The sequence below is a fragment of the Ursus arctos genome, unplaced genomic scaffold (assembly GCF_023065955.2).
Source record: "Ursus arctos isolate Adak ecotype North America unplaced genomic scaffold, UrsArc2.0 scaffold_37, whole genome shotgun sequence".
Taxonomy (NCBI): Eukaryota; Metazoa; Chordata; class Mammalia; order Carnivora; family Ursidae; genus Ursus; species Ursus arctos.
In genome coordinates, this window is record NW_026623053.1 from 12322599 (window position 1) to 12339780 (window position 17182).

The window sequence follows — 17182 nt, forward strand, 5'->3', positions numbered from 1 at the left end:
GTTGGCAGTTAACTGTTATAGCTTTACATAATCATAATAAAAATGTACTAACAACATATACCCAAAATACTTTAAAGGTGCAGTTTCAGTTTTGGTATTCACAACTCAAACTCTAAATGCCCATCTCATATGTTTCTAAACAGTTAATACTAACAGTTAAATGGTGCTTCATTTCTATGAATCACAAATTTGAAGGTTATTATTCTTTCAATGACTAATATTCAATGGACTGACATTAGAAAACTAATGTTATACAAAATAGATCACTGCATCTTTATAAAAATGTTCATAAAAATTATTCAGCCAGCATTATAAAAGCAAATGAATGAATTACATGCGAACTACTCATAAGAGTGCAAGCTGGAAAGGTCAGTGCCATTTTATTGATGAAAATATTCATGCACCTTCTGTCACACTGATTCTGCATGCACGGGGTAACTATACTAATGGAGGCATTCTAGTCCAATATAATACATTCATATAGTTCCAAAATACATTGTCTCCAATAATACATACAAAGCATTCAGAGAATCCCACCTCGGCCCCCACCCCACCCAAATAGTTCAACATCTCATTACCTTCTTCCATTGGTCTACAACTAAAATTAGCAAAAAAAAACAAAAAAAACAAAACTCAAATTCCACTGAAGAATTTTTTGAGTTGATTTTTTTTTAGGGTAAAAGCAGTGACAAGCATGGAGAAGTGAAAACATATATTGCTGTACATCTGCTAAAGATGAAATGTCAGCTATTTTAGCTGAATAACAAATCTGTATTTATTTTAAGTAAATACTTGTGCCTGGAAAAATTTTACTCTATAATAAACTAGAAGGAAAACAGCATTAAAAAGAAGCAGAATTAAAAATAAGTCTATTAGAATTACTTTAAGTATTAAGGGTTTTCCCTTCATTTGCTTAGTTTTAAAACAGCCACGTTATTTAGAAAGCTTAACATTCTGTTACAGAGTAACAATGATGAGTTTATGTAACTATGTTACTAAATAAAAATTACACCAAAACACATAGGCTAAGTCAATCAACAGGACCGACAGAATAGTGCAATTTTAGGGAAAACATACTTCCTAAATTTTTGATAACTCATTATACTCTAGATCACAAGTCTTGTAAAACTGCATAGGCCTCACTGACTTAATCCATACAGTAGACATAAAAAAGCCATTTTTCCCCCTTACATATTGCTATATGTAGTAAATATAGGAAATTCTCATATTTGAATGGCACGTAGAAATTCAATTACTTACTCTACCTTCAGCCTTTCCTACTATAAATGTTATCACTTTCTCCCCTATAGAATATACCTATGATCTTAGGCAGTCAGTAAAAAGCTAAATTCAAAGCTTTAATTTGCCAACCTTAATTACTTAAAACTAGGTTGCTCAACACTGAAACTTACATATAAGATTATCTGTCAAATTTGCAAATTGTAATACTGTTTGTAATACTGTAATAATACTGACTTAAAGTCACTTTTTGTGTATTCTAAATCCAGATGTTTACTGAAACTGTGCTGTATCAGAAACTGTTCTGTGAACTCACTGGATACTCCAAAAAAAAGTGATCTGAAGAAGGAATCATTTGCATTCATTTAATAAAACTAGCAATTATTTTTAAAAGTGACCACTTTAAGTAAGCCAAAATGACACATTTTTAAACCTACAGAAAGAAATTTTAAAAAAGTTTAAGTGGTATAAACTTCATACAGGTAATTCCATAGGACAGAAAATTTTAGTAAGATAGCCCAACAATTTTTTAAAAGACCTCTGTAGAAAAAATAAAGCTGTGAGTAACTCTAATTCAAGTAGCAAAGGGTACTGAGTGAAAAAGCAAAAGGGAATAAAAAGGATAAGCCTAAGGGAAAAAAAAACAAATATTACTTGCAAGATAACCTAAAGTCTAGAAAACAAAGGTTAACTCGAAGCAGTGCAAAGAACAGGTTGGTGAATGCATATGCGCCCAAAAAACATCCTGAAACTTGCCTGGTAATAACGGCTGATTTGATATTGCTTATAAGAAATAGTTAAGAGCAAAAGGGAAGAGGCAGCGTAATCTTCTATATATTAATTCTGTTTTTTAAAAATCTAGGGGGAAAAAAATACCAAGAAATGAGGTTGAATCAGTTAAGGGAACTTTTTTGTTTAAAAGAAAACATAAATATGCACATATAAAAAAATGACCCTTAACAACTCAAAACCACAAAAACATAAAATTCTACTACGGTAATTCTAACTATCAGAGCAGAGGAATTATATAAATCTACTTAATGTAGCAAAAAAATGTAACTAACTTCACTTTATGCAAATATTCAGTACTTTAATTATCCAATCCATTATATTTAAATACAAACATTCAGGTACTAATTAAATCTGGTACTCCTATAAATTTCCACAAATCACAGATTCAAAGTGGAGGAGAAAATAACCAAACATGCTCAAAATGCCAAGTCTCCGTGAGAGAAACAGCAAAATTAGAAATGCCTACTAATGGGGCGCCTGGGTGGCACAGCCGTTAAGCGTCTGCCTTCCGCTCAGGGCGTGATCCCGGCGTTATGGGATCGAGCCCCACATCAGGCTCTTCTGCTATGAGCCTGCTTCTTCCTCTCCCACTCCCCCTGCTTGTGTTCCCTCTCTCGCTGGCTGTCTCTATCTCTGTCGAATAAATAAATAAAATCTTTAAAAAAAAAAGAAAAAAAAAAAAAAAAAGAAATGCCTACTAATATTTTTGATTATGAGAAGAACTAAAAACTACCAAAATTAAACCCAGACTACCTAATGTAGATAACGGAAGAAAAAGAGGATTTAAAAGCTTCCTAAAAAGCAGTGGTTTTATAGGATAAAAGTATTCACACTTAGAATATCTGAGATTTCTAATATTACAAAATAAAAAAACAACAGATTACCCACTATGGGTGAGTATTGGGATATGTTTCATTAGGACACATTATTTATTAAAAACAAAAAATAACAAAAGAAAATGTCTTTTACCCAATACTTTAAATCTCAAAAACTGCCACCTTCCCGTTTGTATGTAAGTAAACTCAAATTTAAGCAAATGAGTTAAATAAAGATATGTTTGTATATCCATCCTCTTTGTTTTGGAAAAACTGAAATATAGCACCTGTTGAGTAGAAGTGAAAAATTCAGAAACATTGCATAGATCCTTTGACGGTTTTCATTTGTTAAGGAAAGAAACTGCCTGAACAATTTTGTTCTTTTCCTTCTAAAGAACTTAAAATGTTTTAAAGATGGTTCAGTCTCATCTGGAAGGAAGAGACTTTCAGTTACTTCCATTTACACAAAGATTCAGATCACTCTCAAATAGTAATGGTAAAAGTGAATAACGTTTTACAATTATCAATCACTATTTAGGTCTGCTTTTGAAACTGCACTAGAGCCAAAAGTCTTCGGTCATAAGGACCAATCGACTGTACACAATACGGTATTTCATTATTAAAAAAAATAATGCCATTCTATACATATTAAATTCCTGAAATTTTTGTATATTCTTTTGACTAACAGTTAAACTTCCAGCAATTTTAGGCAAAGAAAGCGAGACTGGTTGGTTATAGGCCAAGATTTAAGCTATACAGGTATTTGAAAACTGTTGATTATTTTCTTTAATGAAAATAATGAAAATAATCTAAATATTCATCAGTAAAGCTCCAATTAAATAATGGAACATATTGACAGGATATTAAAAAGCTATTAAAAATGTTGTCACAGAAGAACAATATATTAGGTGAAGAGTGGGTTATAAATTGGCACTAAGCAAAACCTTTTGTTAAATAAAGATAGATATACATATATAAATGTTAACCATGATTCTCTGTACATAGTGGCATTATAGTTTACTTTTAATTTCTTCACAGGTATGTGTGGGTTTCTAAACTTCTAAAATACACGAGTCATAAAATAATTATATATTTATATTATTTAAATGTATTTATATTATTATTTAAGAAAACCCAAAAAAACAGTACTTTAGAAACTACTGCGGGAAAATATTAGGTATTTCCAACACTGAATGGGTTGCACAAAGAAGCTTAAAAAAAAACTTTGATGCTTTCATCGTGTTCCCTGAACAAGGCTAATTCTCAAGAAAAGTAAACGAATACAGCCATTTTCAAATATTAAGTACAAAAATGAATATTCAAAGTCTAAAAAGTAATTCTGAAGGTTTTTTCATATTTTCCACTAACGTGCCTCTTCTCTTTCCACTTAGAAGAAGAGACAAGTAAAGGTCTGAAACAATGCTTGAGAATTGTAATCAATAAGAAAGCTGGTAACAAAATTCAGATTTTTAAGTACTTGAATTGTTATCAGGATAATAAATAATTATATTACCTATTAGGTTTTGTTTCTCCTGCTATTAGCAAATTCAGTTTCAATACACAAATGAGGCATTTTTAAATAACATGTGTTCCCCATCACCAAAGTAGTTTTTAAGTAGCTAGTGATAATTCTTCCTGCTAGTAACTAAGCACTTAGGCGTTCATTTGAAATGTGCATCAAGGTACTTAGTAACCTTCTCCAATAAAGCTCTGTAAACACAGTGTGAGTTCTACCTGTTAAGATAACATGCTGGTATTAAAAGCCGACTGAATGCACAACAGAGTGGACCTCAGCTACTATCTTAATATAATTTTTATACTTTTATTTTCTAAGGGGTTTTTAACCCTGTATACATACAATTGTTTTCTTTTAGTTATGGCTGGATTATTATTAGCATTACATATCATTTCCAAAGGCTAGGCCCTAACATATGCACACTAAATTATTGTATGTGGTAACGTTTAATAACTTCACTAAACCTTGCTCAATGTAAAGCTATAAATCAGGATTAGTAGCTTTATTACTTTCTACCAATAAGTCAGGTAACATCATATGGGCATAACAAGAGTTAAATCTTTAAACCTAGATTCATTACCAAATTAAATGGGAATGTTTAAAACTATATACATTTTTTAAAAATATGCTAAGAGGAAAGAAATTGGATTTCTTTCAACTTTAAATCAAGATAAGTTTCAAAAATCAAAATCCACCAAAAGGCATACATTGAACAATAGTTTTGTCACCAAATCTAAATAAATTGGTGCAAAATACCCTGAAATTATTCAATACCACTTCCCCTTGCTCTTGTTCAACTGCCACCATACATTCAAATACTCACATTCCACATATAATATTCAATAGCAATACGTCTTTAAAGACTATTCTCCCACCCCCATATTTCATTATCACCTTACCCCATTCTGTGCCATCCCCTGAACTCCGTGCTTCTCCAGCTCCTTCACCATCTTCAGCAGTCACTAAAAAATCAAATTCTTTCAGAGCTTCCTCAGTATCAGGATCATCAGTTAGGTCAGCAGCTAAACCTTCATTACCTATCTGTAAATGGAACATAAGCCAAGAATTACTTTTACCCTAGATATAAAAGGTGTCCTTTATATGTTTTCACACAATTATCTTTATATTTAAACTCCCATTTTTAAATTACTTACATATATAAAATTTTAGATTTTCCATTTATCTCACCAATCCCAAACTATACCCTATATAAATGGTTCTTTACCATGTGAAGATTACTGAAAGATATGATGCAAGTAATCTGGTAGTAAAAAATGGTTAAAATACTAATCACAAATAGTTAAGTTCTTTAATTATAACAGATTTGCAATTACCCCTATTTACAGACCCTTTTCGCTCACTTACATTCTCATATGTTGTGTTGAACTGACTTCACTCACTGAGAACTGCAAATGTAGTCCATAATTCACAGGGCTATGGCATAGCTAATAAGGATATTAACTGATCTTAAGTCAACAGCTGTGATAATAGCGCTTTACCTCCCAAGAAAAAAGGGGGGGGGATCAAAATCTCCATTCACCCACCATTTTACACACGAGTTACACACATGAAATGTGATAGGAACATTGAAAATTGCTTTAATAGCCTAGAAACTTTTCTTGAGGAACAAGAACCCTACTATAACATCCCAAGGAACCAAAACTTAACCTATGCACTTTTTTTAACATACGTGAAATACTCTATACTACTGTGATAATTCATAAATGGACCATCTAATCTATGTATACTCTTAAAGCCAACCCACATCACTGATAAAACTGATAATTCAGTTTCTTAGGTTATGAGCAAAAGTAAATTCTTATTAATCCTTATCAAAGAACAAGAATGTGGACACATACATTTATAATCCATAGTTTACGCCCTCACCCAGAGTGGGAGTATCCCCACTACACCTTCACTTTATTTATCACCTGTTTACTATACATGAAGAGACAGACTTCAGCAGTGATTCTTAATTGTAGCAGGAATGGAGAAGGTATTTTTTTTTTTTTTTTTAAGTTTCAAACCGCCAAACTAGTTCTATAAAAACAGACCCCCTTTTGTCATTTAGTGAATGATACAGCAAATAATAATTTCTACTATATGTGGGTAGTATTACTGACAATATATAAAACTTTCAAGTGAGATGATAAAATAAAAAATAATCACTCCCAATGTAACTTAAAACACCCTGAAAATTTCTATTCCAAATACATACATATATTATTTATTTTATTATTTTAGCTAATAAAAATTAAAAATGGAGTTCCTACTTTGTGTTTATTCATCCGATGTTTATCTTTTCCTTCTGGGATGCCTTCAATCATGTCATTTTCCTCTTCTTCATCACTGTCATCAGCATTTTCTAAAAAATTGAATGTCTCAAGAACATCACCAGAGGGCCTGTCAAAGAGGAAAAGATGAATCCAAATATTCCAGTGGTTAATTCTAATATTTCTTTGTTTCCTACTTTCAAACAGTACTTGAAAGTAGTATAGAGATTCAAATGATAACCTATTTATAATGTATTGCCTAAGTATCTTACCCAAGAATATAATGTTTTGAAGATTATTTATCTTTTCGGACTAAAGTAAAAGCGATTGTTCTGTTAAGTTTCTCCAATGTTTATTTATCAACATACTTTGAGTAATTACTGTATCAAAATCTTATAGTAACAGACACTCAAATGTGGTATTATTTCTCAAAATAAAGCCATCATAAGCCAGCAAGTTAAACTTAGCATTTCCTATAGCTCTGCAACCTCTTACAGAGGCCCAAATGTCTGAAGACTAAAACCTGCCCAGATTTAAAGTTATAGGGTAAATCAGATCTAGATATTCCAAGCCATTTCACAGACTTCCTTACCTAGAAAACAGGATTCTCAATATACGAAAGAAATACTTTCGAGTCTTTCAGAATCATTTATTTAATAGGTAAGAATGATAATCTATTTTTATCTATCTATGAAGTCATTTCTTAAACTGTAATCTGAGCTCCTCCTCTATGTACAAAAAAGGGTTTTCAAATAGCTGTTTAAATGTCTAATAACAAAGCAAGAGAACAGTGGAAACTTCAACCCAACAAAGGCTTTCACAATAAAAGTCTCTGCTCTTCCATTAACTAGATGGCTGAATTTGGCCAAGTCACTTAACCTTTCAGCCGCAATCTCTTTACCAGTAGTTGAACTAGATGATCTTTTGGTACCAAAAAGAATAATAATCTAGGGGCGCCTGGGTGGCTCGGTCGTTAAGCGTCTGCCCTCGGCTCAGGACGTGATCCCAGAGTCCTAGGATCGAGCCCCACATCAGGCTCCTCCGCTGGGAGCCTGCTTCTTCCTCTCCCACTCCCCCTGCTTGTGTTCCCTCTCTCACTGGCTGTCTCTATCTCTGTCGAATAAATAAATAAAATCTTAAAAAAAAAAAAAAAAGAATAATAATCTAAAATTTGGAGCTTTCTCCCCTCCCTGATTGTTTCTAAGGTCACAATACAATTCAGACTTTTTATTTCTTTAAGGGGGGGAGGGACAGAGGCAGAGGGAAAGAGAGAATCTTAAGCAGGCTCCATGCCCAGCATGGAGCCCTCAGTGCAGGGCTTGATCTCATGACCCTGAAATCATGACCTGAGCTGAAATCAACAGACAAGGGGGGCACCTGGGTGACTCAGTTGTTTGAGCATCTGACTCTTGGTATCAGCTCAGGTCACGATCCCAGGGTCGTGAGAGCAAGCGCTATATCAGACACCATGCAAGTGCAGAGTCTGCTTAGGATTCTCCCTCTTCCTCTCCCTCAATGCACATGCTCTCTCTCTCTCTAAAATAAAATCTAAAAAAAAAAAAAAAAAAAAAAAAAAAAGTCAGACACTTAACTGACCGAGCCACCCAGGCACCTTAATTCATACTGTTTTTTAACATAGCATAGGACTTTAGTAGGTCTACTATACTCTGCCTAATCCAGCACATTAAAAACCTGCATAAAAACTGAATGTAGAAAGAGATGGTTTTTCCAAATAAAACTAGTAAAAACAAACTACCACAATAACACAACACACACTTTACAGCTTAACATTTACAATATGTCTTAATATCTGGGGATTAAATCAAAGGCAAAAAGATAATTGGCAAAATTGGTACATTAATGACAGAAAAATAGAAAATAGTACATCGAAGACATGAGAATTTTTTTATTAACTTTCACAAATTAAATAGTGCCGTCCCTTGGATAGAAATGTCTGTCTCTAAGGGCACCTGGGTGGAAGTCGGTTAAGTGTCTGCCTTCAGCTCAGGTCATGATCCCACGGTCCTGGAATCAAGTCCCATGTTGGGCTCCCGGTTCACCCAGGAGCCTGCTTCCACCCTCTCCCTCTGCCCCCCTACTTGTGCTTGCTCTCTCTAGTTCTCTCCTTCTCTCAAATAAATAAAATCTTTAAAAAAAAAAAAAAAGTCTATCTCTAAAGTGAAACTCATGTTTTAAGTTTTTATAAAATTGTATTTTTTTTAAAGATTTTATTTATTTATTTGTCAGAGAGAGAGAGCACAAGCAAGCTCCCTGGTGAGCAGGGAGCCCAACAAGGGACTTGATTCCAGGACCCTGAGATCATGACCCTAACCCAAGGCAGAAGCTTAACTGACTGAGCCACCCAGGTATCCCTTTAATATTGTATTTCATCACAGCAATACACATGCATGGCTTTAAAAGACAAATAGAACACAATCCAGAAAAGAAAATGAATCAGACTTCCCAAAATTAAGAACTTTGTTCTTCGAAAGACACTGTTAAAGAGAATTTAAAGAAAAGCCTACACATCGGGAGAGAATATTTGCAAGTCATATACTTGATGAAGACAACCTGTGTCCAGAACATATAAAGAACACTTAAGTAACAGTAACAAATAGAATAAAAAATGAGAACATTATTCAAATAGACACTGTACCACAAGATGTAGAGATGGCATAAACTGATGCTCAGTATCATTAGTCTTTAGGAAAATGAAAGTTAAGCCACCACGATTATGAAGGGTCTGAGACTCTACCCCAGTTGCATGTTAACATACTGTTTCTTTTGAGATGGGTTTTTTTTTTTTTTTAGCGTTCAAGATGATGGCCTTTGTATGGGTTTTTTTAATTATTAATTTTAGTGTAATTGGGAAGAATCCTTTCAATATGGAAACATACCTGGAAATTGACATCCTATAAATATATTCTAGAAAATTTTCTTTTATTACTAATTTAATAATCTTTTCAAGACCATTTTACCTGTTCTCTCTGAAACGCCTAGTCAGATGCTGGCCCTACTGAACTGATCTTTCAATTTTCGTATGTTCTCAGTCCTACTTCCTCTTTCCCCTTTTCTCTTTTGGGGGGGGGGTGATTCTTCAACCTTATCCTCCAAGTTTTATATAAAAATTTTTTCTATCACACCATTTAATTTCTAACAGCTCTTTTTTGCTTTCTGATTGAACCTTTTATTTTTTAGAGCTTTTTAAATTTAAATTCAATTAATTAACGTATACTGTATTATTAGTTTTGGAGGTAGAGTTCAGTGATTCTTCAGTCTAATATAATGCCCAGTGCTCATTACATCCCATGCCCTCCTTAATGTCCATCACCAAATAACATCCTATTTGTTTTGTAGAGGTATTATCTTCTCTCAGTCTTTTCAGAAGAGCAATTATAGTTTTGAAAATCTGCTCCCTGTTTTCTCTTGAGTTCCTTTTTTTCTTTGGCTCCTTGGTCTCCAATTTCCATATTAAAGTCTTTCCTAAAATGTTCACCTTTCAGGGGCGCCTGGGTAGCGCAGTCGTTAAGTGTCTGCCTTCGGCTCAGGGCGTGATCCCAGCGTTCTGGGATCGAGCCCCACATCAGGCTCCTCTGCTGGAAGCCTGCTTCTTCCTCTCCCACTTCCCCTGCTTGTGTTCCCTATCTGGCTGGCTGTCTCTCTGTCAAATAAATAAATAAAATCTTAAAAAAATAAAAAAATAAAAAATATATATATAAAAAAAAAAAATGTTCACCTTTCAGAGTGAGGCACCAAAAAGCTAACTGTATGTACTGAGTACATAGGTGAGGTTTGCCAAAGTGGCTGGCTTCACTTCTGCATGATAGCACAGAGGCTGACCCTTTCACTGGCAGATCCCAATCGTCAATAACATTAAGTCTTTTCCACTTAATGTGATAAATTTCAACATTTTGCCTGGAAGGGATAGAAGACCCACCACCAACATACCAGAAGGCAAATACTAGAAGAAAACAGGGGATCTCACTGCTCAGCTGGAGATTCAGATAATCCTCCTGTTTCCAGTTAGGTAGATTCTATCCAAGAATTGCTTCATTTCTTAAGAAATCAGAAATCATGGTTCGACTTCACTGGAAAATATATCACCATAGGTGAAGGGGTGTTCAGCTTGCTACACAGGATAAAAGAGGAGATCTGAGATTCTAACTATCTCTTATATAAACTTTAAACCAATATTCCAATCATAACTCCCTCTAAACCCAATCCAGATGTACCTGATACCTCTAACTCCTTAGCCTTTGGAGCTTTGCTGGTATTTTATGACTTTAATTGGCTTGTTCCTTTTCTTATTATTGCTCCTGAATGTCTTTAGATTTAAGGCATGTGATATTCTTCCATTTTCTTTCCACCTTCCAAAATTGTTGAACTGACCCTATCTGATGTACGGTGCACCCTCTCATTCTTTCTACATATTCAGTTTTTTTGTTCTTATGTGTTAATGCGTCTTAAAAAGTCTTTAACTGTACTTTTAACAGAGGTTCCAGAAGGCACACAACTAAAATGTGGCTTTATTATTCCATGATGCTTAAGCAAAAGTCTTTGTCTATGGTATTTTGTAATAGTTTTTTTCTTTGCTAACTATTTATTTACTATCCTCTCTCACTGTAAAAAGAAAATCAACAGAATAAAAAAATTAAAACGTCCAGATGAATAGATAATAAAATGGAAGCCAAGGGCAAGGCTGATAAGTAAAAGGCTAAAAGTAGTGGGGGAGCATGTCTGCAGGGCACAAATACGGCAAGATTCCAAACAGAGTAAAAAGAGAAAAGGAGCAACTACTAAAGGTTCACAGATAAATCAAACCAATTACTAAGCAGCAGCAAAGCTTATTCCAGTTGCAAGATCTAAGAGAACTCTGTCCTCCCATGAATCCTCATAAAGTAGATGCTTTGTGACATGATGCACGATGCACCGACAACACCCCCCTAACAATAAGCCAACGAATACAAGAGGGACATTCACTCAGCAGAATCTAGTAAACATTACTCTGGTAGGGTCACATTTCAACAGGATACACAATATTTCATCATAGTACTTACTATGTGCCAGACATTGTTCTAAAGGTTTCCCTATTAATTCATTTCTTCTTTATATTAACCCCATCATCACTATTTTACAAGTGAGGAAACTGAGGCATAGGAAGGTTAAGTACCTTGTCCAAAGTCATAGCTAATAAGCGGCAAAGTCACAATTTAAACCTAGTCAGTCCTCAGAATTCAAATTCTAAACCAGTTAGCAAACTGCCTCTAATAATATGATCTAAAATCTGCCATTCCTCTACTGGTAAACATTAAGATTGCTTCTTTTTGCTATTATAAATAAGAATGTGATAAACTTCCTTCTGCTAAAATTTCAACGTGTTAGATCATTTCTCTCATACCTAGGAGTTTCCGAAGGCCCGAGTAACAGCTGAACCACACATACCTCCATTAGTGCAGATTCAGACTATATAAGTATACTCGTTAAGATGGGTATCAGCCCTGATTAAGAACAACTATTACCTAACATCGGTGAACACGTGAATGGATAAAGAAAATGTGGTATATACATACAATGGAATATTATTCAACCATAAAAAAGGAGGGAATTTTGTCATATGCTACAACACTGATGAACCTTCATGACATTATGCTAAATGAAATAAGGCGGTCATGGAAGGACAAACACTTCATGATTCCACTTATATGAAGTATGTAAAGCAGTCACTTATAGAAACAGAAAGTTGAACGGTAGTTGCCAGGGGCTGGTAGGAGGAGGAAACAGGGAGCTGTTATTTAGCAGGTATAGCGTTTCAGTCGTGAAAGATGAAAAAGTTCTAGAGGTGTACCCTACAACACTGTGCTTATGGTTAACAATACCACACTGTAAACTTTAAAAATTAAGAGGCTAGATCTCATGTTATGTGTTTTTTTAAACACAATAGAAAAGAAACCTATTAAAGTCTTAATCTTGAAAAGGCAAGAAGCTTTACAAGAAGATTAAGTCTGGTGTGGAGATTTAATTCAGATTCAGGTGTGCTAAACTGCATTCCTGTAAATATTTATAAATTCTATGAACTACTTAGCCTGATTAGCTAACAAGCTTAAAAATGCATAATACTTTTACTTTTTCTCTTATACCACAAAAATATTCTGTGCTTCCTGAAATCCAGGGTAAAGAAAATAAGAGCTCTATTTGATGTCAAATGTTATTGAAGAGACCTTATTTCTTGGAAATAAAAACCCTAAAGCAAAGGCTTATGTTAACTTGAAATTTTTAGCACTTGTTTTAAACAAAAGCATAATGTCATGAAATACAGCTAAGGTATGAAATAATGCTAGTTTATAAACTATACATATTATTCATTTCTTAAGCTCTAAAGGAACTCAATGAACTCATTTAGTTTCTTCCCATTCTTTTTCTTTTCTATGTCTTTCCAACCTATGTTTTCAAGGTGACATCTAGGGGTAAAAAAAAAAAAAAAGTTCTACCTAGTTATTAATGCCTTGCATTTATCAAGTCTGTATTAACCAAAGGTACATCTGATCGACAGAAAACATCAAATGTTGATGAGGACACGAAGAAATTACAACTCATAAGTTTCTGGTGGGAATGTAAAATAGTTTAGCCACTTTGGAAAAGAGTTTGGAACTTCCTCGACAAGGTAAACACAGAGTTACCATATGACTCAAGCAATTCCATTCCTGGGTATATACCCAAAAGAACTGAAAACATCTGTCCACATATACACCAATGTTCAAAGTAGCCTTAGTCTCTATTTCAAAATGTAGAACCAATCCACATACCCATCAACTGGACAAGGAATGGATAAACAAAATGTGATATATCCATAGAACAGAATATTTGGGAATAAAAAGGAATGAATTACAGACACAGGGATGAAGCTTTAAAAATATTATGCTAAGGTAAAGAAGTCACTTCATAAATAAACATTTATATGAAATGCTCAGAATAGGGTATCTATAGAAACATAATGTGGACTAGCGGTTGCCTAGGGTTGGTGGTGAAAGGAGTGCAGGGGAGAATGGTGAGTGTTGGCTAATGAGTATGGGGTTCCTTCTGGGGCTGATGAATATTTTAAAAAACTAAAATTGTGGTGATGGCTGAGCAACTCTGAATATCCTAAAAACAAACTATATACTTTAAATGGCAGAAATGTATACTATGTGAATTTTACCTCAGTAAAGACATTGAATTTTAAAAAGTATAACTGGTGGCTCTCTGAGCCCAAACATAACACAGAACCTTATTTCTTTCCTACTTGTGTGTAAATAACCATTGCTATTCTAGTTATAGAGTACCATTATAATTTGTTGAAAATACCGTAGCAAAAATTTAAATCAGGATGTTAAAATAGCTCTGAACTACATGAAATCACTCTCAAATTGAAATTTAAATTTTGCACCTATTTCAGAACTATAGCCAATTTACTGGTAAAAACTTAAGACCATCAATTTAAAAAGTACCTAAACAGAACATTTATTTGCCCATGGTACCATGTAGGAGGGAAAAAGTCTTTAAACTCTACCTGCTTTAAAAACTGTTAACGGTAGTAACAAGAAGTTAAGAGACTCATAGTACCCATTACATAAGCAATGTTAACCTGTAAGTACAGATCATACCTTTTGATTTCTTGTCCTTTTTGCTTGGGAGATTCACCTCCATTCAGGATCTGTTCTAAGTTCTTTGTTTCTACTGATCCATTTGGTTCTGAATTGGATAGTCCAAGTAATGACCTTACCCGCTGAGACCGTACATCTAATATTGTATCTGTGTAACCTACTTCCTGAAGATATCTATAAAAGAAAATTTAAAATATTAAATCTCATATATTAATACCTGCAAACTTGTGAACTCAAAATCATATCAAGGAATTTCAGAAAAACCCATAACCCTATAAAATATAATCTTCCTTTGCCTCAAACTTTCTCTACAGACTAGTTCCAATTCTAAAGAACAAGGCCAATTATAAACCGAAATTTAATTAAGAAAGCATACAGTATGGCTAACACTAATTAAGGGCCAATTATCCTAAAGCCTAAAAAGCTCAAGAACCTTAAAAAGCTTTAGGAGTTGATGATATATATTACTTTAAAAAAAAAGTCCACTAGTGGTAAAGAATGAGTAGAACTAAACCTCAGAACTGTAACATGCTAAGTTTAAACCTGGGTTCTCAGCCAGAGAATGATGGACAGGTTAGTTCTCCCTCTGAGGATCTGAAATCTGGTACTGAAACTTTCTATGTATCTAATCTATGATCCAGGATGAGATTTGAAAAGAAGGGACCAGACTATGACATAATACATAATGGATCATGAATGGCTTTGTGTGATAAAGAATTTCTTCTTAAAGTATTGGACAGGCTAAGGAAGGATGTTAAAAGGAGTCTTAGACACTACTGGCAAAGAACAAAAGATTTTTACATGAAAGCTAACGACAGGGAGGCTGGTTAGGACACTAACACAGCAAGGAATAAAACTGAAGAGAATAAACATGAGAAAAATAAGCAAGATATAATCTCAGAGACTTGGTGCACAAATAAACATAGGAGCAGAATGAAAGGAGATAACAAGAATTTCAGAAAATTTTCAGGTTTCTAGCTTAGATGGTGGTTCTATTCAATGAAATGAAGAATAAAGTGTCTGAATCTGGTTTATAGGGGACTTACCAGATAATCATGTGGAATCTATGAAAGTGACAACATTTATTAGGCACAATAAGAGAGGTCAATGCTCAGAAGAGATTGGGCTCAGTATACAGATTTGGGAGTATCAGTGTTCAATGGTATTTAAAGCCATGGATTTAAATGAGGTTACCCTGAGAAAAAGCTCTAGAACAGAAAGCCTGGGGACACAGACATCTAAAGGGCTAGAAAAATAAAAGAAAATCAAAGAAAATTAAAAGAAAGCACTTGAGAAATAAGGGTGGGAAATAACAGCAGAGAGTAAGTAAGAAAAAAGAGCTCAAAAAAGAATGAATAGGGTCGCCTGGGTGGCTCAGTCATTAAGGGTCTGCCTTCGGCTCAGGGTGTGATCCCGGCATTCTGGGATCGAGCCCCACATCAGGCTCCTCCTCTGGGAGCCTGCTTCTTCCTCTCCTACTCCCCCTGCTTGTATTCCCTCTCTCGCTGGCTGTCTCTCTCTGTCAAATAAATAAATAAAATCTTAAAAACAAAAAAGAATGAATAGTTAATGTCAAATTTTTACAAAAGCATTTCAAATAGGAACAAAAAGGTCTCTTAAGTATGTTTGTGAGTAGCTTCAGTGTAGTATCAAAGTAGAAAACAAAATACACAGCTGAGAAATGAACAAGGAAGATTACGGAGATAAACTACTCTCAGAGAAAGATGTGGAGAGACAGAGTATTAATCCAGGCAGTAACATTAGGCATTTATAAGAGAAATAGTGTACAAATGATTTCTCCACAGCTACTGCACACTTCTGAAAACTGCACTTCTCTTTTGGGGGGGCACAACTGCCATCACACTCTAACCATGTGGTCTGAATGAGCAACGAAGATCTCACACAACCTAAGTAAAAATAACTGACTCATGGGCATTTATTTGATCAAGTTAAGCCAATTTTGACTAAAAGAGGGGGCTCCCCTGCCACCTAGAGAAAAGTGGTTTTCGGAAGTAAAGATTAAAACTGATGTACAGAGAAGAAAACCAGAGAATAAGAACACCCAATAAGAACATGGGTGTTTCCATTCCCTGAGAAGTCCTCAGGTATATGTCAGCTCTTGTCTTCCATATACTCAGTTATTCACCATTTTCTTCAGTTCTGCTAGCTACTCTAGCATCCTTCCGAAGAATAATCTGTTTTAGTAAAGCTTGTTCAAGTTTTAGTCACTAAGAGTTTGGACTGATAGTCTCAAGAGTTTGAATGAAACACCAGAAACTAAACTAAACTGAGGTTTAAATACATCTACAGAAAGGAAAGCAAAAAGTTAAGGGAGTTCTCACCTGACAGTCTTCATATTTTCAGTGAAGTAGAACCTGAGGTGCTCTAACGAGTAAAGGAGAATGGGCTGAGATACATGGTAAAAGTTCAGAATATCTATTGACGGTAACGGGAGTAGGACGTGACCAGGGTTATGGAGAAAGGCTTTCTATTATGTTTGTATAGGGAACCATGAATATGTAAGCACATTCAGAGGACTCTGTGATTTTTCTCCAAGATTTAAGTAGAAATAGAAGCAGCAGACAGCAAGACTGAACTAGGGCTGGCTGGGATACTGTAGGTATAGTAAAATGACTGGTGGGAAAGGGGTAAGAGAGGGCAGCAAGAAAGCTAGGGGTACGAGCAAAAGGATGATGAGGTCTAAGCTGGAGCTAGGTAAAAATAAAAACAAGAAAGGCCCACATCAACAAATAAACAAAATAAAACCAACCAGAGCTAAAGGAGCAAATGAAGTAACCAAGAATCTAAAGATCAAGGTAGGGGCACCTGGGTGGCTTAGTTGTTAAGCGTCTGCCTTCGGCTCAGGGCGTGATCCCAGGTCCCTGGAATCAAGCCCCGCATCGGGCT

The 17182-nt window shown here is 34.7% G+C and overlaps 1 protein-coding gene across 4 annotated transcripts in view; it reads right to left on the bottom strand.

Annotated features, from left to right (window-relative positions):
• The window catches only part of STRN3 (striatin 3), a 104697-nt gene that overhangs the window by 33253 nt on the left and 54262 nt on the right, over positions 1-17182 (bottom strand). For all 4 annotated transcript variants that reach the window (XM_026513547.4, XM_026513546.4, XM_057306467.1 and 1 more), the window contains exons 5-7: positions 14276-14449; positions 6636-6765; positions 5262-5403 (exon numbers count right to left, since the gene is read on the bottom strand). In XM_026513547.4, coding sequence (XP_026369332.1) covers positions 5262-5403; positions 6636-6765; positions 14276-14449 — 446 coding nt within the window. The remainder of the gene's footprint in view (positions 1-5261; positions 5404-6635; positions 6766-14275; positions 14450-17182) is intronic.